This window comes from Hyperoodon ampullatus, assembly GCF_949752795.1.
Source record: "Hyperoodon ampullatus genome assembly, chromosome: 6".
NCBI lineage: Eukaryota > Metazoa > Chordata > Mammalia > Artiodactyla > Ziphiidae > Hyperoodon > Hyperoodon ampullatus.
In genome coordinates this window covers 35534852-35558834 of record NC_136919.1, presented here as the reverse complement: position 1 = coordinate 35558834, position 23983 = coordinate 35534852, and the positions used below count along the sequence as shown (strand labels likewise).

Genomic DNA, 23983 nt, shown 5'->3' with positions numbered 1-23983 from the left:
TAGCTCTTTTTAAGTTGTACGACAGTATTTCTTTGTCTATCTTCACCCATTTGTCTGAGCAAAGGTACAACATTTTCTCCATTTATTTCTTTCCAGTTTCTGGTACACAGTATGCATTGATACATATTGCATATCTGACTGATTGAATTAATGTTTTTAACTACCTTAGAAGGAAAAGAAAATTTAAAAGAATCAGACAAATTGATCCTCCCCTCTGGCAAGATTTTAATAGTATTATGACCACAAAGTGACCTTTTAGAAGCCAGTTCATGAAGACTCATCTAAAAGTTAGCCTTATACAACCTGGATACTAATGAAGTCCTGACTCCAATCCAGTCCTTGTCTTGTGAGACACCACGGAAAAACTCTAGTTATCTAGTTTATTCTCTTGTAAAATTCTCAAAGCAAAATTAGTTATAAACATTTTTATTTAAATATTCGGCACATGTGCTTTTAAAAGAGAGGATTCTCCTTCAATCTTACACTTTCCAAAAGAAGAGAGTCACTGCTTTACAGTCTTGGAAAGAGGGAAACTGATGTGAAACCTTGAATTTCATAAACCTCATCAAGCTGTGTAAATGGAGTATCTTTAGGCTAGAGACAGTATTCATTCATTTACTCATTATTCAAACATGTATCGAGAGCCCATTGTACACCAGGCACTGTTCTAGGCACTAATAAAACAGCCATGATGGAATCTGCAGTACTACAATTCATGATCTTTACTCTAAAGTGATAGACTATAAATAATCCCCATGCTTCTTCTCTTCTTATTTGATAAGCATGCTGCATTGAAGTTCTTATACCTCTTTGGCGAGGTATAAGAAGGCAAGACTTACTGCCTTGAGTATAAAATAGCTCAGCTTCAACATATGAATCAGAAGACAAAACCTTTGATTGTACATCGAATTTTTCTAGAGAGCAGCAGGTGATGCTTTTAGTTTCTGGTGTCTTTTAGATATCATGTAGGTGAAAAGGTTACCTTTGTGTATTTTGTCTTTCCTCTTTAAGTCTTAGAGGTGAAACTGTGTCCTCTCCCAACCACTGGCTGGGTTAGTAGCCCAAGCTTAATTATATTTTTGGTTCTCCTATAGAAATCTCATGTGGTCCACCAACTCACGTAGAAAATGCAATTGCCCGAGGTGTACATTATCAGTATGGGGACATGATCACCTACTCGTGTTACAGTGGATACATGTTGGAGGGTTCCCTGAGGAGTGTTTGCCTAGAGAATGGAACCTGGACATCACCTCCTGTCTGCAGAGGTAAGGAAATATTTGAATGGTTAGTTCTTACTGAAGCTGTAGGAAAATGTGTATGGCAGTCTGATATGGCCAACAACTAGTATGCATGCTATTTTATCTTTCCTTGGCTTTCAGTCTTCTTTTAACATGTGTGTCATTTTCCTTAACTTTATGAGTTTGATTTTTGAAGGCTTGCACACAGACCTCTGGCCCAGCACATGGCCCGTTTCTGAGTCAATCATGGCTTCTTACACAAGTCTTCTCTCCAAATCTTGGAAGTGTTCTCCAGCTGCTAAGGGGAGCTGTGTCATGTCTGGGCCATGAGGGCACCTCCTGGACACTCAGGTGTTTCAACACAGATTCCAGTTCTACTCGTCCATCCTGAGCAGACCCCTGAGTCCCATAAGGGATGAGGCAGCCCACCCAGAGGGCAGAGTATGAGACAAGAGGTACTGGGCAGCCCCAAGGAAGCAGAGCCTACCACTTGGTCTCTGTGTACATGCCGGGGGCTGGTGGCGAGCATTCCATGTTTACACGAGCTGTCTCTTTACTTGCTGGATTGAATTTGCAAACCTAAGGATGAATTTTGTGAGTGCATTCAATAATATCTTCTCGGGGACTTCCCTGGTGGTGCAGTGGTTAAGAATCTGCCTGCCAATGCAGGGGACGTGGGTTCGAGCCCTGGTCCAGGAAGATCCCACATGCCATGGAGCAACTAAGCCCATGAGCCACAACTACTGAGCCCGCAAGCCACATCTACTGAGCCCACATGTGCCTAGAGCCCAGGCTCCACAACAAGAGAAGCCACCGCAATGAGAAGCCCACACACCGCAACGAAGAGTAGCCCCCGCTCGCCACAACTAGAGAAAGCCTGTGCGCAGCAATGAAGACCCAGTGCAGCCAAAAATAAATAAATAAATAAAACTAAAACTAATAATAATAATAATATCTTCTCGGGGTGGGGGAGGTTTCTGTGTTGAAAATGCTGCAAAATGGAATGAGGTAGATAATGAGACATCCTAGTATGTCCTTCTAAAACTTACATTTCTCTAATAAGATAGGCTACTTTTTTTACAAATCATAATAATTATTCCATTCTTTCTACAAATACTGAAAGTGAGGAATTCTGCTACTGAACAAGACAGACATCACCAAGGAACTAAAAGAATAATCAAGTTGTTAGATGGGTTGTCCACATGGCCATGAACGGTGGTCAGATTTGGATTTGGGGTGAAAAAAGGCCAAAGTCTTTTTTTATTATTTTATTGTTGATTTTTCAATTTTATAGTTGATTTACAATACTGTGTTAGTTTCAGGTATACAGCAAAGTGATTCGGATATATATTCTTTTCCAAATTCTTTTCCATTATAGGTTATTACAAGATATTGAGGGAATTCCCTGCTGATCCAGTGGTTAGGACTCTGCACTTTCACTGCCAAGGGCCCAGGTTCAATATCTGGTTGGCAAACTAAGATCCCGCAAGCCTGCATGGTGCAGCCCACCGCCAAAAAAAAAAAAGATATTGAATATAGTTCCCTATGCTATACAATAAATCCTTTTTATTTATTTTATATCTGTTATCTGTTAGTCCCATACTCCTCCTCCTTTCCCGTTTGGTAACCATAATTTTGTTTTCTTTATCTGTGAGTCTGTTTCTGTTTTGTAAATAAGTTCATTTGTATTATTTTTTAGTTTCCACATATAAGTGATATCATATAATATTTGTCTTTCTCTGACATACTTCACTTAGTATGATAATCTCTAGGTCCATCCATGTTGCTGCAAATGGCAATATTTCGTTCTTCTTTATGGCTGAGTAATATTCCATTGTGTATGTGTGTGTATGTATGTGCATATATATATGGACACTTAGGTTGATGGACACTTAGGTTGCTTCTTGGCTATTGTCTGTTGTCTGCTATTAGCTATTGGCTATTAGCAGCTATTGTCTGCTAATAGCTATTGGCTATTGTCTGCTAAGAACACTGGGGTGCGTGTATCTTTTCGTATTACAGTTTTTGTCTTTTCTGGATATATGCCCAGGAGTAAGATTGCTGGATCATACAGTAACTAATATGGTAAATTTTAAAAATTTTTTAAGGGACCTCCATACTGTTCTCCTTAGTGGCTGCACCAATTTACGTTCCCACCAACAGTGTAGGAGGGTTTTCTCCACACCCTGTCCAGCATTTATTATTTGTAGACTTTTTGATGATGGCCATTCTGGCCAGTGTGAGGTGATAACTCATTGTAGTTTTGGTTTGCATTTCTCTAATAACTAGTGATGTTGAGCATCTTTTCATGTGCCTGTTGGCCATCTGTATGTCTTCTTTGGAGAAATGTCTATTTAGGTCTTCTGCCCATTTTTAAATTAGGTTGTTGGCTTTTTTGATATTGAGTTGTATGGGCTGTTTGTATATTTTGGAAATTAAGCCCTTGTCGGTAGCATCATTTGCAAATATTTTCTCCCAGCCCGTAGGTTGTCTTTTCATTTTGTTTATGGTTTCCTTTTCTATGCAAAAGCTTATAGGTTTGATTAGGTCCCATTTGTTTATTTTTGCTTTTATTTCTTTTGCCTTGGGAAACTGACCTGAGAAAATAGTGCTACAATTTATGTCAGAGAATGTTTTGCTAATGTTCTCTTCTAGGAGTTTTATGGTGTCATGTCTTAAGTCAAAAATGCCAAAGTCTTCAGTGACTTTGGGGGCAGGGAGAATTGAGGAAATCAGTGAATGAAAGGCATGAGCCTCAAAAGAGGCAAAGGTTATTGCAAGAGAAAGGAGATTAATTGTCTGGAAGCAGCAATGAGAAATGAGATCACCAACACATGGGTTGTAAGAGTATGTGCAAACTCCTCTTCAGAGGGATGCTGAGGAGGTGGTATCCTCAAGGAATAGCCCAGGTGTCACTTAAAGTCAGAAGTCAAATGAAAATTGTGTGTTTGTTTACTTGTTTGTTTGTTTCTTCACTTGTTTAAGATAGTGTGGGACAGTGGTATCACCAAAGAGCTACCGGCCATCAAAGGCCTCCTTTGGAAGAGAATTTTCGCATCTTCTAGAAGGGCACTTCCCCTGGTCCAGATCAAAAGAGACTATCTTTTTATATAAACCGCCTTGTTCCCTCCTGCCCTGATCCTCAAATTATGAAAACGTTGATAGTTACAGTCTCAGAACTACCCAAGCTTGTTTATGCCCCTCCTGAGCCCCTCATGCTCATCCCCAACCGAATCTTGAGATTGGGTTTTGTTTCTCTTCCTTAAAACTCGATTCAAGGAAATACCATGAAATGTAAATAATCAGTCCTATTTTCTGACAACCAGCCTTCCATAATTCCCTAGATTTATGACTCATCCTGCTTGTTTTCCAGCTGTATGTCGGTTCCCATGTCAGAATGGAGGTATCTGCCAACGCCCAAATGCTTGTTCCTGTCCAGACGGCTGGATGGGGCGTCTCTGTGAAGAGCGTGAGTCTGTCCTTGAATCTTACTTTGAGTCCCAGTGGTTAGCCTAGAAGTTGCCAACTCAGGGGAGTTACCAGGTGCTGGCTTTACTAGTGGCAGAAATTCACTTGCTTAAATCCCATAGCAGACCAGACAGAGGGCCAGGGGCTGATTTACATATGTCATTTAGTTGCAGAACATCTAGAATATCAGTGATCTTGAAAAATACAGTTATCAAGATCCATCCAAAGCTGTCTTCATCTGCCTCCTGGCACAGATTTCCAAGAATCTTCTTGGGAAGGAGCTTATGATAGAGAGTTCCACAACCTTGGTCTTCCTTTATCTCACTTCTGTTTATGTCCTGTGCCACTCATTGCTACAGTTGGTATAAATTCATGGCATTGCATAACATTGTACTTTTCAGGTAAGATTTGGAGCCCACCATTAATTAAGGGTAGCTCTTCCCAATTAAGAAAGTAAGGAGGGCTTCCCTGGTGGTGCAGTGGTTGAGAATCTGCCTGCCAATGCAGGGGACATGGGTTCGAGCCCTGGTCTGGGAAGATCCCATATGCCGCGGAGCGGCTGGGCCTGTGAGCCACAGTTACTGAGCCTGCGCATCTGGAGCCTGTGCTCCGCAACAAGAGAGGCCGCGATAGTGAGAGGCCCACGCACCGCGATGAGGAGTGGCCCCCACTTGCCACAACTAGAGAAAGCCCTCGCACAGAAACGAAGAGCCAACACAGCCATAAATAAATAAATATTTTTTTAAAAAAGGCAAAATTCCTTTAAAAAAAAAAGAAAGTAAGGAAAGTTGGTACTCTCATATCTATACAGTGCTTGATAAATTAACATAGAATTTTGATCCTCATGGAAATGCATTTAAATTTGAATTTCCAAAAGAATGTAAATGAATGGTTTTAATTTTTTTTAATGTCTAAACTATACTTTGTTTCCATATCTTAAAAAATATATATGTATGGATAAAATGATTTCATGTTTCACTGGGAATGTGTAAATCACATTGAGTCACTAACATGATGGCCATTGGTCTATATCAGTTCTTTTTAAGGCCAGACATTTTATAAGATATTCTAAAGTGTAACTATTTCAACTAATCTAGAAAGGAAAATACAGGATGGAAATCAATTTAGGCTGCTAACAACTCGCCAGAACAAGTGTTCTCACAGTGATTCAGGAAGAAGAGAATTGCATTTTTCCTTCTTCTTCTCTCCAATCCTGCCTTCCCACTTAGGGCTCCCACACATGGCCTGCTATAATGCTAAGGATCCAAAGACTCGGGAAACATTTACCCTGGGGTAACAACAGGCTTGGCTTAGTTCACTGAACATGTGCTGGTAATGCATTAGAGCAGCCCTTCCCAAGCTTTACTGTGCATACAAAACACCTGGGAGAAGTTAAATGCAGATTCTGATTTGGTAGATCTGGGTTGGGACCTGAGATTCTGCATTTCTAGCCAAGTCCTACATAATACCAGCATTTTGGGTTTGAGAACCGTGCTTTGAGTACCAAGCCAGTAGACAATCTCACTCCTTTTAAACAGACTACACCTCTTTACAGAGCTCAGTAATTTCTAGTAGGAGAAGTGATTGCCATGGAGGGTGTAGGGGAGGCCTCATTCAGTCACCATCGGGCCTCAGCTCCAAGAAAATAAAGGCTGAGCTGTCCCATCACTACTAATGTGTTGCCAGCACCAGCCCATGGAAGAGCTTATCTGACTCCCATTCTCACATTTAATTAAAGGCAAGAAGAGAATCTTGAGGTAGCCAAACCCTCTTAGAACATTTTATGTAATTTGTAATGGAAATTTGAAATAGTGACAAATGGAGAACATTCTGCTGAGTTTGTGAAGAGAAAGCAAAGCACTTAGCAGGCATCGATTACGGTGTGTCCTCTCGGAAAGAGTGCATTTGGCATTAGAGTCATTACATCAGGTTGAGGGGCCAGACTGACTTTCTGGATTGTGTTTTCCCAATGATACTGATTAATAAACAGAGAACATATGGAAGATTATCTAATGGGTCATCCAAGGTTTTACTCCTCCTGGAAAATGTTTTTTGAACACTTGAACATATCTGAGTGTGTGTGTTTTGATCAAATCCTTTTTGATCTCCTTTCTAGCAATCTGCATTCTTCCCTGTCTGAACGGCGGTCGCTGTGTGGCACCTTATCAGTGTGACTGTCCATCTGGCTGGACAGGGTCCCGCTGTCACACAGGTAGGCCTCCCCTCATGGTTTGTTTTCTTGGTGACTTGACTCTATGAAGCCCTAGAGGACACTGATGAGTGTGACTTAGATTCAGAGGTGGAAGCGAAACAAAAGGGTATCAGAATTTCTCAAGAATTCCTCAAGGGACTTCCGTGGTAATCCAGTGGTTAAGATTCCACGCTTCCAATGCAGGGGGCATGGGTTCAATCCCTGGTCAGGGAACTAAGATCCTGCATGCCTCTTGGGATCTTGGTTGAAAAGATCAAAAAAAAATTTAAAAAAAAAATCATTCCTCAAGGTGGTTCCTTGAATGGCGGTCTCAATGCTGAACCTATGGCTGCCTCAGAGACACCTCTCGAGGTCGTGTGACAAAAAAGAGCATCTGATTCGACTCAGTTGTCAGCCTTCTTCATGTCATTTGCTCTATTTTGCAGAATGTAGAGGAAACATAATGCAGAAGTTTGGAAGAATATTTATTTTAATCTCTATGAAGCTAAATCACTAAATTCGCAGTATCTATCTAGAAAGAACAAGGCCCTAAATAAATACAATTTAAGTTAAAGTGAAAAAACTCAACAAGAGATGGTTCCTTATCGTGGAAGACAGTAACAAACTGTTGTTGATTTGTTGGTGACAAACATGTCCCCTTAGTAACCCTTGTCTATCTCAAATACGGGCATTTATCCCACTGTACTTTGATATCTGTTTAATTGCTTGGTTATTGATCTTTCCCTACCCTCACTAGATTATATGCCACCTGAGGGCAGGGATATTCCTTTGTGATCTTTATATCTTCAGTACCTAGCATAGTGCCTGCATATGATAGGATTTTCAGTAATTGTCTAATAAATCAATCAGTTTAAAATGATAGATTTTTTTACCTTTTTAATGTCCTAATTTTCAGGCAACTATTAAAAACAAAGAACTTGCTATATTTATTTAACACTCCACTATTCCTCCTGTAAATAATATGTATACCACCTCCTAGTGAGGTTAATTGTAAAGTAGAACAGGCTAGCTGACACCAGAGCTTGTCATGAGCTCTGAGGCTGGGGTGACTATGTAGTTTAGCCTCCAGACTGGGATGTTTTTGAGAATGAAAGGGGCACTATTAATAAGTAAGCCAGGGAAATGGTAGTGAAAGGTAAAAAGGCAAAATCAGATGTGCAGCCACCCCACATAAAGCCAAAAGTGAGGCATCCATGAGTGTAGGAAAGGAAAAATGTAATACCGGAGGCTAAATTTGAAGCTTTTATTTGAAACTCTTACAGCAATCTATTTCGTATTTCTTTATTACAAATCAACCTTGGTATTTATCTATATTTCTCATGCATACAAAATTGAACCTACCTACAAACCAGCCTTGCCCTTTCCCAGGCATCTTATCTTTGCAGGTGGTGGCATCATGCTTCCAGATGGAGGCATCCTTCACTCTCCCTCCCCTTCATCTGAGATTACCAGTATCAGCACTCCTTCTGTTCCTTCCTGCACAGTATCTCTTGCATCTTACTCTATCCCCACTATCACCAGCTAGTAAAAGACCTCGCCTTTGGATCACCGCCAGAGTCTACTACTTGACCTTCCCATCTCCTTTTCCAAAACAACACCATTACACACTACCTTGGGCATGAATTGCCCATTTTAAGAACCTAAGATGGTTGCCTATTGTCTTCACATCCAACCCAAATTCTTCTGACTCTCAGACTGGCGTCAGCACCCCTGATACACCTTACTTCCCATCCTGCCAGTCACATCCTGTCCCCTGCAGACGTGGCTTCCTCTACCTATTGGAACTTGACCCAACCTCCAAAACCCTGCCTAAGTTTCCTCTTGTCCCTAAACTTGCTCTCTACCACGATAATCTATCTTCTAACATTCCATGTCTATAGATATTACACAATTAGCTAGAGCCACACCATTTAAAGCTCAGTTGATCTGATTTATTTGTATTTCTTTTAGCTCCTTAGCTCCCTAACTGACATTAAGCACCTTCATGACATGAGCCGTATAGTCTTTATTTTTTTTCAATCTTGCTGCAGCTACCTCAGCCCATATCCCACTTATACCCACTAAGTATTGATATTAAATATACAAAAGTGTATAAAACAGGAGCTCCTGCCCTCCAGAATCCAATGTAGAAAATAAGAAGGGATACAGAGTGGCCTATAAGTAGGTGACTAGAGGCTAACTGAATTCTCTAAAAGGACAACAGTGAAGATGGGTAAACTCCCCAAGTGCAGACGTTCAGAAAAGGCTTTTCAAGCACAGAATCAAAGGAAGAGGAGTCACCAGGAGGAGCCTGTTCTAGCCAAAGGCATAGAAGAGCAGCACAAATGTGGTCAGCAAAACAGAGCTGAAGCCAAAGAGGCAGTGGAGGGGTGTGGCTGGAAATGAAGCTGTAAAGATGGGCAGAGCCAGATTAGGAAGCGCGTTGCATGCCACGTTCAAGATGCTGGATTATGTCTTCTGAGCCACAGAAGCCACTAAAGGGTCTTAAGCAGGAAAACCATGTCATCAGATTTTCTTTTTGAAAAATGATTTTAGCAGCAGTACGGAGAAGGGCAGAAAGCAAGACTAAAATTAGGGAGACTTGTTAGGGAGCTATCAAAGCAGAATTGGCAAGAGGTTATGAAGTCTAGAGAATGAGGATGACCAAAAAGGATGGATTGGAGAGAAGTTAGGGAGATGAATCAACACTACTTGGTTATAGATGTATTGTAGGAGTAAAGGTCTGAAGAGAGTCAAGACTGATATTTCCAGTTTGGGCCCCTGAGTGGAAGGTGGTGCCGCTTCTACCCTTGAGATAGAGAACCCAGGAGGAACAGGTTTGAAGGTACAGATAAGGAGTTAAGTAAGTAAGGACATGCTGAGTTTGAGGGGCCAGTGGAACATAAAAGGGGGAGGTCTGACAGGCAATTGGATGATGGTTTAGGCTCCCAGAAGACTCATCTACACTGAAGATAGAAATATGTCAGTCATCATTGGAAAACATTCATGGGGGAGAAAAAAATAAGTCTTTGCAGAAGACACGAAGCATGAGAAGGTTGCCCAGAATAGAACGTTGGGGGCACCCATGTTATAGGGAAGGAGGAAAGTGTTAGGCTTTTAGACAGAGAAGTGAAAATAATTTTAAAAATTGTTAGTACAGTCAGGTACCACTAAATCATCATGCTCTTGAAAAAGTAATTTTTAAAATATATATTAGCAAGCAGATATGGAGAATTAGTTGTGGATTATTGGGGTTTATTTTTGCTATTTTTAATCCTGCTTTATTTCATAATTTCCTTTTTGTTATATTGCAAATACGCTCATTCTGTTAGCTTGCTCATCAAGAAAGCTAAGGGCAAAGACTGGTGTTTTCCCTCTTGTCCTCTCTCAGTGCTTATCCAGTGCCTGGATTGCTGACATTTTCCCCATATTTTATGAATGAGTGATTAGAGAAGTGACATTTCTTTATCTCTCACCAAAGATGAGTTTTTCCTCTGGGGAAGCCTGCCCTTTCCAAGCTATAATGAGGCTGAAATCATGAGACTTAAATGTTTCTTGCTTCCAGCTTTCTCCCAACAGACATTTTATTTTTTCTTTGATACATTAAACTGACTGGTCTTCATCAGTTTTTAGTGTCCTTAGGTTTTTTAACAGATAGATTCATGCAGATGAAGTATTTGACTCTGAGACTAAGGACTTGTGAGAAAGATGTCTGCGTAGTAAATCTCTGGGTGTTCACTCAGGGCTTCACCTGTGGCTAATTTTTAACTCTACCCCAGGTTCTGTAATTTCAATGGTAAAAGCCATGAAATACGTTTCCTAGCAAACACAAAGGGCTTTTGAATCATCTGTCATGTTAGACAATCTGCGTGACTGATCTGTTGTCGTAAGAGTTGATGTCTGATGTAATGACTTCATCAGTCATGGAGTTCAGTGCTGGCTCCCTCCAGAGACTTACAGTCTCATCGAGTATTTGAATAATTTACAGTTCAAAACAGTATGTGTCAAATTGGTTGAACAAATAAAAAGATTAAAGAGAAAAATCAGTCGACTCTGAGTTATCAGCAAAGGTTTCAGTATGTAGGTAAAACTTAACCTGGGGCCTAAATATGAAAATTGACTCGGTTGGAAGGAAAAAGGGAGGTGGTACCACATAATCACATGAGGTTGAGCAAAGTAGCAGGATGCAGTCCATGAGGAATGGTGGTGGCTAGAGCAGAAAGCAGAGTCAAATCTTATTCTGCCTGCCTTCATGGGCATCTTCAGAATTGCTCAGTATTCGTTAAATAAATACATGAATTTTTCATCCCAGCTGTTTGCCAGTCTCCCTGCTTAAATGGTGGAAAATGTGTAAGACCAAACCGATGCCATTGTCTCTCGGCTTGGACAGGACATGACTGTTCCAGGTAAGACAACCGAAAACTACTATTTATCTATAACATAAGGAGACTGAAATTCAAGTTAGTTAAGTTGTCTCAAGAGCCAGAAGGTACCTCTAGTTTGAATGTAAGCATTTTGTATCCAAAACTATCCATTTTGAGATATTCCCTAAATTTGAACTAAAGCCAAACGAAGAAGTATTAGTTAAGGATTGACAAATAAAACAATGATTTCTCAAAAACACATATGTGTCACAGCACATATACTAAAATTGTAACAACACAGAGAAGATTAGCATAGCCCCTGCATAAGGAGGACTTGCAAATTTGTGAAGTGTTCCATATTTTCCCCCCCAAAAAAAGAAAAAAGCGTTAATTAAACAAATAAATTAACTGCCTTCTTGAACAGAAGATTGCACCCTTCATATGCAAGGATGCAAATAAATAACAAACTCAATATGTTTTATTGATGTTCATTTCTATTCCTGTTTATAATAAAAATAGAATTGAAATTGATGATAAGGAATGTTTATTTTTAAAGTCAAAATTTTTGTTTCATATTTTTTATGGTATATATAGTCAGTATTTAATGGACTACAAGAAAATTTATGTAAAAATATGTTCTAGCAATTGGTTTCTCATTTCTAACCAGATAAATATCATAGTTGAGAAAAGATTATCACAAAAATAAATCAAAGGAGAAATAGTTTGAAATAATTTTTTAAAAAAATAACAATTTAAACATTTTATTGAGGTATAATGGACATACAACATTATATTAGTTTAGTATATTAGTACAACATAGTGATTCAATATTTGTATGTATATATTGCACAGTGATCACCACAATAAGTCTAGTTAACTATGTAAGTTCATGTACATAGTTATAAAATTTTTTTCTTGTGATGAGAACCTTTAAGATCTACTGTCTTAGCAACATCAAATGTGCTATACAGCATTATTAATTATAATTGCCATGTTATACATTACATCCCCATGATATTTATTTTATAACTGGAAGTTTGTACCTTTTGATACCTTTCACCCATTTTGCTCACCCGCTACCCCCACCGCTACCTCTGGCGACCACCCACCTGTTCTGTGTATCTGTAAGTTTGGTTTGGGTTTCGGTTTTAAATTCTACATACAAGGGAGATCATACGGTATTTGTCTTTCTTTGACTCATTTCACTTAGCATAATGCCCTCAAGGTCCATCCATGTTGTCAGAGTTGGCAAGATTTCATTCTTTTTATGGCTTAATAATAGTCCATTGTGGTGTGTAGGTGTGTGTGTGTGTACACACACACATATTTTCTTTATCCATTTATGCATTGATGGACACTTAGGTTGTTTCCATGTCTTGACTATTGTAAATAATGCTGAAATGAACATGGGGGTGCAGATATCTTTTAGAGTTAGTGTTTTTGTTTTCTTCAGTTAAATACCCAAAAGTGGAATTGCAGGATCATATGGTAGTTTTATTTTAAATTTTTTGAGGAACCTCCATACTGTTTTCTACAGTGGCTGTACCAATTTACATTCCCACCAATAGTGCACAAGGGTTTCCTTTTCTCTACATCCTCAACAATGCTTCTTATTTCTTGTCTTTTTGATAATAGCCATTCTAATAGGTGTAAGATGATGTCTAATTGTAGTTTTAATTTGTGTTTCCCAATGATTAGTGATGTTGAGCATCTTTTCATGTACCTACCTGTTGGCCTTCTGTATGTCTTCTGTGGAAAAATGTCTCTTTGGATCCTCTGCCCATCCTTTAATCAGATGGAGTTTTTTTTGCTCTTGAGTTGTATGAGTTCTATATATTTTTTGGATGTTAACCCCTTACAAGATATATGGTTGGCAAATACTTTCTCCCATTCAGTAGATTGACTTTTCATTTTGCTGATGCTTTTCTGTGCTGTGCAAAACCTTTTTAGTTGGATGTAGTCCCACTTATTTATTTTTGCTTCTGTTGCCTTTGTTTTTGGTGTCAAATCCAAAAAAAATCATGCCAAGGCTGACGTCAAGGAGCCTACCACCTATGTTTTCTTCTAGGAGTTTTAAGGTTTGAAGTCTTACATTCAAATCTTTAATTCATTTTGAGTTGATTTTTGTGTATGGTATAAGATAATGGTCTACTTTCATCCTTTTGCACGTGGCTGTCCAGTTTTCCCAGTACCATTTATCGAAGAGACTGTCCTTTCCCTATTGTATATTCTTGCCTCTTTTGTTGTAAGTTAACTGACCATATATGTGTGGATTTATTTCTGGGTTCTCTATTCTGTTTCATTGATCGATGCATCTGTTTTTATGCCAGTAACATACCATTCTGATTACAGATTGCGTCATACCATTGACAAAATATTTTCAATATTAAAACATTGTCCTCGGGCTTCCCTGGTGGCGCAGTGGTTGCGAGTCCGCCTGCCGATGCAGGGGACGTGGGTTCGTGCCCCGGTCTGGGAAGATCCCACATGCCGCGGAGCGGCTGGGCCCGTGAGCCATGGCCGCTGAGCCTGCACGTCCGGAGCCTGTGCTCCGCAACGGGAGAGGCCACAGCAGTGAGAAGCCCGCGTACCGCAAAAAAAAACAAAAAAAAAACATTGTCCTCACAAATATTGCAATGTTGGAACATCACCAGCTCTATTTTAAAACTTTTAATATACATCATTGTATTACATCACTTAGATTTGTATTTTGTATATTTACTTCCATCTTATAGGAATCATTAAAAACAAATGGATATTTCCATATTGATTTTTAAATGTTAACTGAAAAGAGCTTTTATTTTTCCATTTCCTTTTATTTCATTTCGATTGGAATATCAAAGTCAACTTGCAAAGACAAAAATCTATCTAAATACAAACTTAATTAACAAAAAAATCTGTCTTGTGCCCATGAATTTCTTCATATCACCTCAAACTTATGCCATCTCTGCAGAGAGAAAAAAAAAAACTGAACTCCAAAGAACAAATTTGGATTGTACAAGTATATTTAGAAGTTTCCAAGATAAAGATGATCATTTTACCTGAGAACAGAGTCGAAAGAACTTGAGAGGCAAACTGGAGAGAATTGCTGGGAAAAAAGAGAGCAAAGAATAGAAGAGAGAGAGAGAGAGAGAGAAAATAAAAGGAGTAAGAATGACAGTGACTCAAAAAGGAACAGGAAGTATTTGTAACATTCTTATAATTTTAGACTTTATGTCTCAACTACTTCATTTTACAGATAAGAAAAGGAAACGCAGAGTTTGTGTGATTCCCTAATATCAAAATACAGTTGACCCTTGAACAACATGAATTTGTTTACCTGTATGCAGATTTTTTGCAATAAATCCACAGTACAGTGCACACGATGTGGTTGACTCTGTGGATACAGAGCCACAACAGCAGAGGACTGACCAAATGTAAAGTTGTACACCAATTTTTGACTGCTGAGAGGGTCAACGCCCCTAACCCCGACATAGTTCAAGGGTCAAAGGAGCTTTTTCTTGACCAGGGGAAGGATAGTTATCAGCTTATGTTAAAATACTGTCTATTAATAAAGATAACACAATCTTCTAGATTTTTTTACGCAAAAGGTTGATAAAGGAATCCAAAAAAATGATGGCAGGGACTTCCCTGGTGGTTCAGCGGTTAAGGCTCCATGCTCCCAATGCATGGGGCCCTGGTTCGATCCCTGGTCAGGGAACTAGATCCCACATGCCACAACGAAGATCCCGCGTGCCTCAACTAAAGACCCAGTGCAGCCAAATAAATAAATAAATACATATTTTTTAAAAATGATGGCAAATTCACCTTAGAGGCATTTCCCACATTCAAGGAAAGGTCAATGCAGAGGCCTCAGTAGCCCCCCTACCCCTCCTTATGCTGTGATGGATTTTTGTAGGAGACCTGAATTAGCTAGGACTCTCTTACTGCAACTCTAACTGGCTTAAGCAAAGAAAGGAATCTGTTATCACAATAATGGGATCGTGTATGGAACCCAAAGATGTGGGTTGGCTCAGCATCAGGACGACCAGACTGAGTTCTTGAAAGCCATCTGAAGTCTCTCACCTCCCGTCTCACCTCCTCTCTCCAGCATCTTCTCCATGCTCTCTTGCTGCAGAGTGCTTTCCTCTGCTGTTCAGTTCACATGGAAGGACAGAACTGCTTATAGAGCCCACATTTTACCTGTCACACTCCAGCATCTACAGAACTAGTGTGCTGACCCAGTTTAAAAATCCAGGAGAAGAACTCACGAGTCCAGATTGATTCAAGGGCCCACCATGGATCGATCAGTCAATGGTGATCCTAGGTTAGGTCATGTTATACTAATGTGAAAAGTCATTTTGCTAACACATTTACCATACCTTTGGGTAAAAGGCAGAAGAGACTGGCAATTCACTGAAGAAAGAAAAGTGGAGTATAATTCCCTGAAATGGGACGGGGAGAAAGCTTTTCTGAGAAATCAAAATAATAAATGTTTACAAATAATATTTATTTCCTTCTCTCCCACGAGATTGAGTGCCTTAAAGATTGTCTCCCTCATACTTAGTATAGGCACAAAAATTGATGCTCAATCAATGCTGGTTGACAGAGCAGTTTCTGGGCATCTGTGACAGCTGGTGGAGAAACACCCTGTGGCCTTCATTAAATCCCTCAACCTGCATCCTTCTCTGATGATGAATAAGACTGACCCAGTATTCTTCCCAGATAGCTCAATCCTTAAGGAAGAGACTGTTTCCTTTGATCTCTGTGTGCAGAAAATGAATCCTAAACAAATGTCATAAATAAAAACCATAGATGGGGGCTTCCCTGGTGGTGCAGTGGTTAAGAATCCACCTGCCAATTCAGGGGACACGGGTTCGAGCCCTGGTCCGGGAAGATCCCACATCCCGCGGAGCAACTAAGCCCGTGCGCTGCAAATACTGAACCTGTGCTCTAGAGCCCACGAGCCACAACTGCTGAGCCCGCGTGCCACAATTACTGAAGCCCGCACACCACAACTACTGAAGCCCGCGCAGCTAGAGCCCATGCTCTGCAACAAGAGAAGCCACTGCAATGAGAAGCCCGCGCACCACAACAAAGAGTAGACCCCGCTCGCCGCAACTAGAGAAAGCCCACACACGGCAATGAAGACCCAATGCAACCAAAAATAAATCTTAAAATTTATTTTGAAAAAAATACCCACAGACGGTTCACACTATAAGAGACCTTCAGGTTCACCAAGTCCAAACCCCTCGTTGTACAGATGAGAGGATTATCAAACAGGAAACCAGTGACAGAGCCAGGACTAAAACTCCAGTGTGCTGATTCTCACATCTTTTCATATGTTAGCGCTTTTCCTCCATGTCCCTTTGTTTTCTCAAGGAATGGCCCCCATCCATCCAAACAACATCACAGATGATGCCCAGGTATCTGAGACTTTCAATTGCGTTTTAATCAGCCCCCAAATAGCTGTTCCCCCTTCAATTCAGTCTTTTCTGTTGAATTTCTTTTTTTGTTGTTGTTCCAGGAAAAGGAGGACTGGCTTTTAACCACTGCACAACCAACCAGCTCTCCTAAAATGCAGGATCATCTCTTCCTGGCAGTCCTGGACATCCCAGAATTTACACAAAGACATTCCAACACGGTGCTGGGTCTTGTCTTGTTTTAGTCAACTTGTTACTTTTGGTTTACCTTTTTATTTTGTGTTATATTTTGTTATTTCTTGTGACATACTTTCTTTTTTTAAATATGCCTGTATTTTCTATATAAAAATATATTAAATAGATGCTGCTCCACTCTCACAAAATGTACATATTCTCCTGTCTATGGGGAAAGTTCCTGATACACATTTTTATTCAGTTACTTAAAATGATTTTTCAATTAAAATATATTTTGCTACTAAATAATGTTTTGCTGGATAATGCCATTTTGTGAGGTGGCCCAGGAATAATGAAGAGGATTCATGATCTGTGCCACTAGCATATTATGGGATTCCACGCAGTGTACTGAGAAATTACAATAAAGGAGACCCCTTCATGCTATTTCCATCTTCTCTACCATATGTGTAACAGTAAAGGTTTCCTTTTATTTAATCGGAAAGTAACTATTGGACCTACTACCCTCCACACAAAATGCTGTCCTAGTGCTGAGGGCAGCCTGGCTAATTCCTTCACCAACATTTGGAAAGCTATAGGCATCAACTTACTGGATGGGGGAAAAAAGCATAATGACCATGGTTCACAAAATAAAGTGCTCCCCTTCCTTCTCACAGCTGGAATAAGAAATGCAAGTACTAGGGCTTCCCTGGTGGCGCAGTAGTTGAGAGTCTGCCTGCCGATGCAGGGGACACGGGTTCGTGCCCCGGTCTGGGAGGATCCCACATGCCACAGAGCGGCTAGGCCCACGAGCCATAGCCGCTGAGCCTGTGCATCCGGAGCCTGTGCTCCACAACGGGAGAGGCCACAACAGTGAGAGGCCCGCGTACCGCAAAAAAAAAAAAGAAAAGAAATGCAAGTACTGGAAGATTAACAGACAGCCCACTTCTGGGTCATAATCCCACAACTCACTGCTTTGGGAGAAAGGAGATTGGAATAAAAGAACAGGGAAAGGGGAGGAAAAAGGCAAATGAGGAAAATTCCCAGACCTGTGCTCCTGGCTCCACCTGCAAAGAAAGAATTGAGTTTGCCCAAGGCAGAGCTGAGCTGCTTCTCAGACTCTGCTGCTTCCCCTAACTCCATCACTGTCCTTGTACCAGGATAAAGACTTCCTCAGGCTTCTGGGGGGAAGAAAAAGCCAGAACACTAGATTTTGTTTCAAGTAGGAAAATCCCAATCAACTCACCTCCATCCTCTGGGAGAACTGCTTCCACACTGGGCATGGGGGCACACTGTAGCACTCTGAAGAAACACAGGAACAATGAAAAAGATCTTGATTGTCCAAGTGGTTCTCTTCACCGCCTTCACTTCCCTCAGCCATTGACTCCTCTTCCTTCTTTCTTCTGACATTCACTCTTTTGACCAGTCTTCCATGCTTATGAGTATTCCTTTTATTTAATTTATACCCCATCAACTTCCAAATTATGTTGATTTTTGTCATTTATAATCATAAAACTATAAAGCTCAAAATCTAAATAATAAAAAGAAAGATGGTACCAGAAATTTTTAGCTAGGAAAAGCTACTGCAGTTGAAAACAAAACACAGTTCTGAAAGTGTACCTATTATGTAGAATTATTGGGTTACTTTGAATAGATTAAAAGATCTATACTGCACAGTAAGTCAAATTAGTTGCATTATGCAGACAAAATAAGGAAGTAAAGCACCATACGAGTGAGGTTTGCAAATGATATGAGGTTCTACATATCTAGAAATGTGATTCACAGGGAAATAATACTAAAAGTAGTTGAAGAATTTTTTTTAATTTTATTGAAGTATAGTTGATTTACAATCTTGTGCAAATTTCTGCTGCACAACAAAGTGATTCAGTTTTATATATATATACATATATATGTATATATTCTTTTTCATATTCTTTTCCATTATGGGTTATTACAGGATATTGAATATAGTTCCCTGTGCTATATGGTAGGACCTTGTTGTTTATCCATTCTATATATAACAGTTTGCATCTGTTAACCCAAACTCCCAATCCATCCCTCCCCCACCCCCCCTCCCCTTTGGCAACCACAAGTCTGTTCACTATGTCAGTGAGTCTGTTTCTTTTCATTTGTGTCATATTTTAGATTTTGCATATAAGTGATATGTGATATGTCTTTCTTTGTCTGACTTACTTCAGTTAGTATGATAAGTATGATAATCTCTAGGTTCATCCATATTGCCGCAAGGGCATTATTTCATTCTTTTTTATGGCTGAGTAGTATTCCATTGTACATATACCACATCTTCTTTATCCATTCATCTGTCGATGGACATTTAGGTTGTTCCCAGGTCTTGGTTATTGTAAATAGGCTGCTATTAGCATAGGGGTGCAGGTATCTTTTCGAATTATAGTTTTTTCCAGATATATGCCCAGGAATGGGATTGCTGGATCAGACGGCAACTCTGTTTTTAGTTTTTTGAGGAATCTCCATACTGCTTTCCATAGTGGCTGTACTAATTTACAGAACAATGTTATTTTTAAAATCTCCAGTACTAAATATATTCATAGTGAATTCTTAAATTTCTAAAAAAAGAAATGAGTGTTTGTCCAGCATTACTAAAGCATATCTGTTTCAAACCAACTATAACCAGTTCTGTAGTGAACCATTAAATGCTTCCCTTTAAACCAGAAACAAAGCAGAAAGGCTATCCCCATTGATCTTGAACATTATTCTGTGAGTTCTAGCCAAAGTAATAATACATAAATTTATAAATAAAGGGTATAAAAATGAGAAAATTAAGAGTCACAATTTTCGTTCTGGCAGAAAACACGAAGATATACCTTATACGATAAAAACCAAAGGCATGAAAATCTATTAGAAACACTCAGTCCCGTTAACTGGATGGTTACAAGATAGAAAAATAGTTTTCCTGCTTGTCATTTATAAATAGAAAGTACAGTGAAAAAGATCCTATTCACAATATATAAACATATATAAGTAAGAAATCTATGTGACCTCAAGGAAGAATATTATAAAATTGTATCTATAACCATTTATAAATGCTGAAATAATGAGAAGCATGCCATCTCCTGGATGAGAGAACAACATGTCTTAAAGATGTTGATTTTTCCCAAATAAAATTATAGTCGTAATGTAATTCCAATCACGCTTAATATATTTGATTTTTGGGGGGAATATGACCACATTATTTACTCTAATGTTCATTAAGAAGAAAAAAATGGAAAATTAAAATATTTTAAAGGAAAATAATGAAAAGGACCATCTTTACTAAAAATCAAAGCATAATAAGCTGCAGTAATTAAAAGAGTGCATGCTGGATCAAGAAACAGGAAAGCTTCAATATGAAAGTCTGTACCTACAAATTTAAATATTCTATTTAAAAACTCAAAGTCATGAAGAAAACATCAACAACCAGTGGAATTTTTGTTGTAAAATATTAGAAAGTAAGAGAGTGACAGGCATTAGACAATTGGTAAAAATTTGAAAATCTTTTAATTTGTATTCTCACCACATAAAAATAAATGCAAAGTGGATTGGGGAGTTAAATATTGATATTAAAACCATAAGATGGTTTTTAGAATTAATTTTTCTCAAAAATTTAAAGGCTTAAAAGAACCTTCTAAGGACTTCCCCGGTGGTGCAGTGGTTGGGAATCCGCCTGCCAATGCAGGGGACACGGGTTTGAGCCCTGGTCTGGAGGATCCAACATGCCACAGAAAAACTAAGCCTGTGCACCACAACTACTGAGCCTGCGCTCTAGAGCCCATGGGCCACAGCTACTGAGCCCATGTGCCACAACTGCTGAAGCCCGCACGCCTAGATCCCGTGCTCCGCAACAAGAGAGGCCACCGCGATGAGAGGCCCACACACCTCAACGAAGAGTAGCACACCCTCACCACAACTAGGGAAAGCCTGCACGCAGCAACAAAGACCCAATGCAACCATAAATAAATAAATAAATAAATGTATCAAAAAATTAAAAAAAGAAACTTCTAAACCTAGAAGTTACAGAAAAATTACAGGAGGAATAATAAACAGATTTGATAGCATAAATAGAAAGTTTGGGCTGTCATCCAGAAGATCATAATCAAAATGGAAAGATAGGGAATTCCCTGGTGGTCCAGTGGTTAGGACTCTGCACTTTCACTGCCAAGAGTGTGGGTTTGATCAATGAGGAGCTAAGATCCCACAAGCCATGCAGCCAAAAAAAAAAAAAAAATGGAAAAAAAAATTTTTATGACAGACCAAGTACGAATATTATTATTATAATGTCTTTATTATATAAATTGGAAAAAAACTTATGGAACTCCAGAACACAGACAACTCACCAAAGAAATGCCATATATTCATATTTGTGTGAGAAAAAGTACAACCTCACAAATATGGAGAAAACATTTTGTTTACCAGATTAGCAGTGACTTTTTTTTAATGTTAATAAACAATGCTGGCAAGTATGCAGTAAAATAGGAAATTTTATATATCGTCAGTGAGAGTGTAAATTAGAAAGTACTATGATGATCTATATCCCTAGAAGTATTTTTATATGCTTTGAGCTAATATACACAAGTTTTAGACATAATAAATTTCATCACAACGTTATTATTGGTGAAAATGTGGACATAGATGAAAGGCCCAACAATAAAGAACTCTGAACTATGCTACCTCAGCACATTTCTAAATCATATATTATACCAGCCTTCAAAAAGATAATGCAGTAACATGGAAAATGAATGTGGTGTAAAGTTAAGTGAGGAAAAAAGCAGGATATAAAATTTTCCATACTCATATGATTGAAAATCTACAAAAATAATGCAAAGTGAGGATGAGAAGGAAAATGCCCAAGGTCACAGGATTATGAGTATTGGAACTTAAATTAAAACTCAGATATGCTGTCCCCAAATATCTGTGTTTTCACTGTATTCAAACACTTATTCTCAACTTTGGAATATCCATGTGGCAAACATAAAATAGTTAATGATAACAGATACAAACAAATTCAACAATCCATGACAATCCATGGTTTTTTACCACAAGAATCAAAAAACTGTCCAACTGTAGTAAAGTTACTCCTGTATATCATACATACCTACTGTATGTCAAGTACTAAAAGCCATATGATCATTTCAGTAGATGTAGGAAAAGCTTTCAGAAAAATTTAATATCTATTCTTAATAAAATCTCTAAAACTCAGACTAGAAGGATACTTCTCTACTGTAGTAAAGCTTTTCCTTTTCAAACAGATACCCATCATGCTTAATGCTCTGTTGTAAGAAGCAGTAGAAGCTGAATGGCAAATTAACTAAAGCCAGTGGGTTAAGGTATACTATGGCCAAATAGATTTTAAGTTCCTGTGGTTCCTCAAAAAAGACAAAGGATGTAGCAAAACCAAACAGGGTCAAAAGGAGACCAAAAAAACAAAGACTGACATGAACCTTGAAAACATTATGCTCAGTGAAAGAAGCCAGACACAAAAAGCCATGTATTATATGCTTCCATCTATATGAAATGCCCAGAATAGGCAAATCTATAGAGACAGAAGATGAGGGAGGAGAGAATGAAGAGTCATTGCTAATAGGTACAGGACTGATGAAGTATTCTACAATTTGATAGTGGTGATAGTTGCACAACTTTATAAATAGTATGCTAAAAACCACTGACGTATACACTTTAAATTTTTTTAAATAAAATTTTAAAGGACCCACAAAAGAAATATATTTAACTACAAAAATGTGGAAGCTTCTCTCACAAGTTGAAATTTAACACAGGGCTTCCATGGTGGCGCAGTGGTTAAGAATCTGCCTGCCAATGCAGGGGACACAGATTCGAGCCCTGGTCCAGGAAGATCCCACATACCGTGGAGCAACTAAGCCCGTGCGCCACAAATACTGAGCCTGTGCTCTAGAGCCTGCAAGCCACAACTACTGAGCCCGAGTGCCACAACTACTGAAGCCTGCGCGCCTAGAGCCTGTGCTCCACAACAAGAAAAGCCACCCAATGAGAAGCCCACACATCGCAATGAAGAGTAGCCCCCGCTCTCAGCAACTAGAGAAAGCCTGCATGCAGCAACAAAGACCCATAAATAAATAAATTTATTTTAAAAAAATTTAACACAAACTGCATTGTAAAACCAAGCAGAAACATGCGTGACAAAATAGTAATATTCTAAAATATCATGATTTAACAGATAGCCATAAGAAAACATTTTGTTTTGGGCAGAGATATGAGCAGGCAACTCACTAGAGAAGAAATATGGGTAGAAAATGAGCAGTTTCACTAATGATAAAAGAAATGATGTAAATTTTTCACCTACCCACTTGGCAGGGGTTTTGGTAGTGGTGGTAGCAGTGATGGTAGTGTTTGTTTTAATGACTATATACAGCTGGCTACTAGATAAAATCATTTTCTTGAACATTTGTAGGGAGTATAAACTAGTACAACCTTTCTTCCAAACAACTGGCAACTTGAATCGAAAAATTTTTAAATGTGAACGCATGCCTTTTACTTCAGTAATTCCTTGCCTGAAACACAATCTCATTAAAAAAAAAAAATCTAACCTAGGGACAAATATTTATACACAAAGATAATTATCACAGCATTTTTAATATTAAAAATCAGCAACAAATTATATGATGAAAAATCCTGGAATTCGTTATGGAATTCATGGTATTGGTTATGGAATTCATAGGGTTAAATATTATGAAGCCATTAATATTACATTTACAAAGAGTTTTAATAACAGAAAAAATCATTATGGCATAATGTCCAGTGGAAAACAGTATATAAAATGTATTTATAGGGCCTCCCTGGTGGCGCAGTGGTTGAGAGTCCGCCTGCCGATGCAGGGGATACGGGTTCGTGCCCCGGTCTGGGAGGATCCCATATGCCGCGGAGCGGCTGGGCCCGTGAGCCATGGCCGCTGAGCCTGCGCGTCTGGAGCCTGTGCTCCGCAACGGGAGAGGCCACAACAGTGGGAGGCCCGCATACCGCAAAAAAAAAAAAAAAAAAAAAAAAAAAAAAAAAAAAAAATGTATTTATAATGTGCTCTTAATTGCCTAGAAATGCATACGCAATATGCCTAGAAAGAGATTTACCTAACTTTGTTAATAATGATTTTCCCTAAGACAT

At 39.0% G+C, this 23983-nt stretch overlaps 1 protein-coding gene across 1 annotated transcript in view; it reads left to right on the top strand.

Annotated features, from left to right (window-relative positions):
• SVEP1 (sushi, von Willebrand factor type A, EGF and pentraxin domain containing 1) overlaps nucleotides 1-16789 on the top strand; it is a gene marked incomplete at both ends in the record, with an annotated part of 184442 nt that extends 167653 nt beyond the window's left edge. The window contains 5 exons of the mRNA XM_079707036.1: nucleotides 1095-1265; nucleotides 4612-4707; nucleotides 6823-6918; nucleotides 11210-11303; nucleotides 16768-16789. Of these exons, the coding sequence (XP_079563162.1) occupies nucleotides 1095-1265; nucleotides 4612-4707; nucleotides 6823-6918; nucleotides 11210-11303; nucleotides 16768-16789 (479 nt within the window). The remainder of the gene's footprint in view (nucleotides 1-1094; nucleotides 1266-4611; nucleotides 4708-6822; nucleotides 6919-11209; nucleotides 11304-16767) is intronic.
• Nucleotides 16790-23983: the final 7194 nt, after the last annotated feature.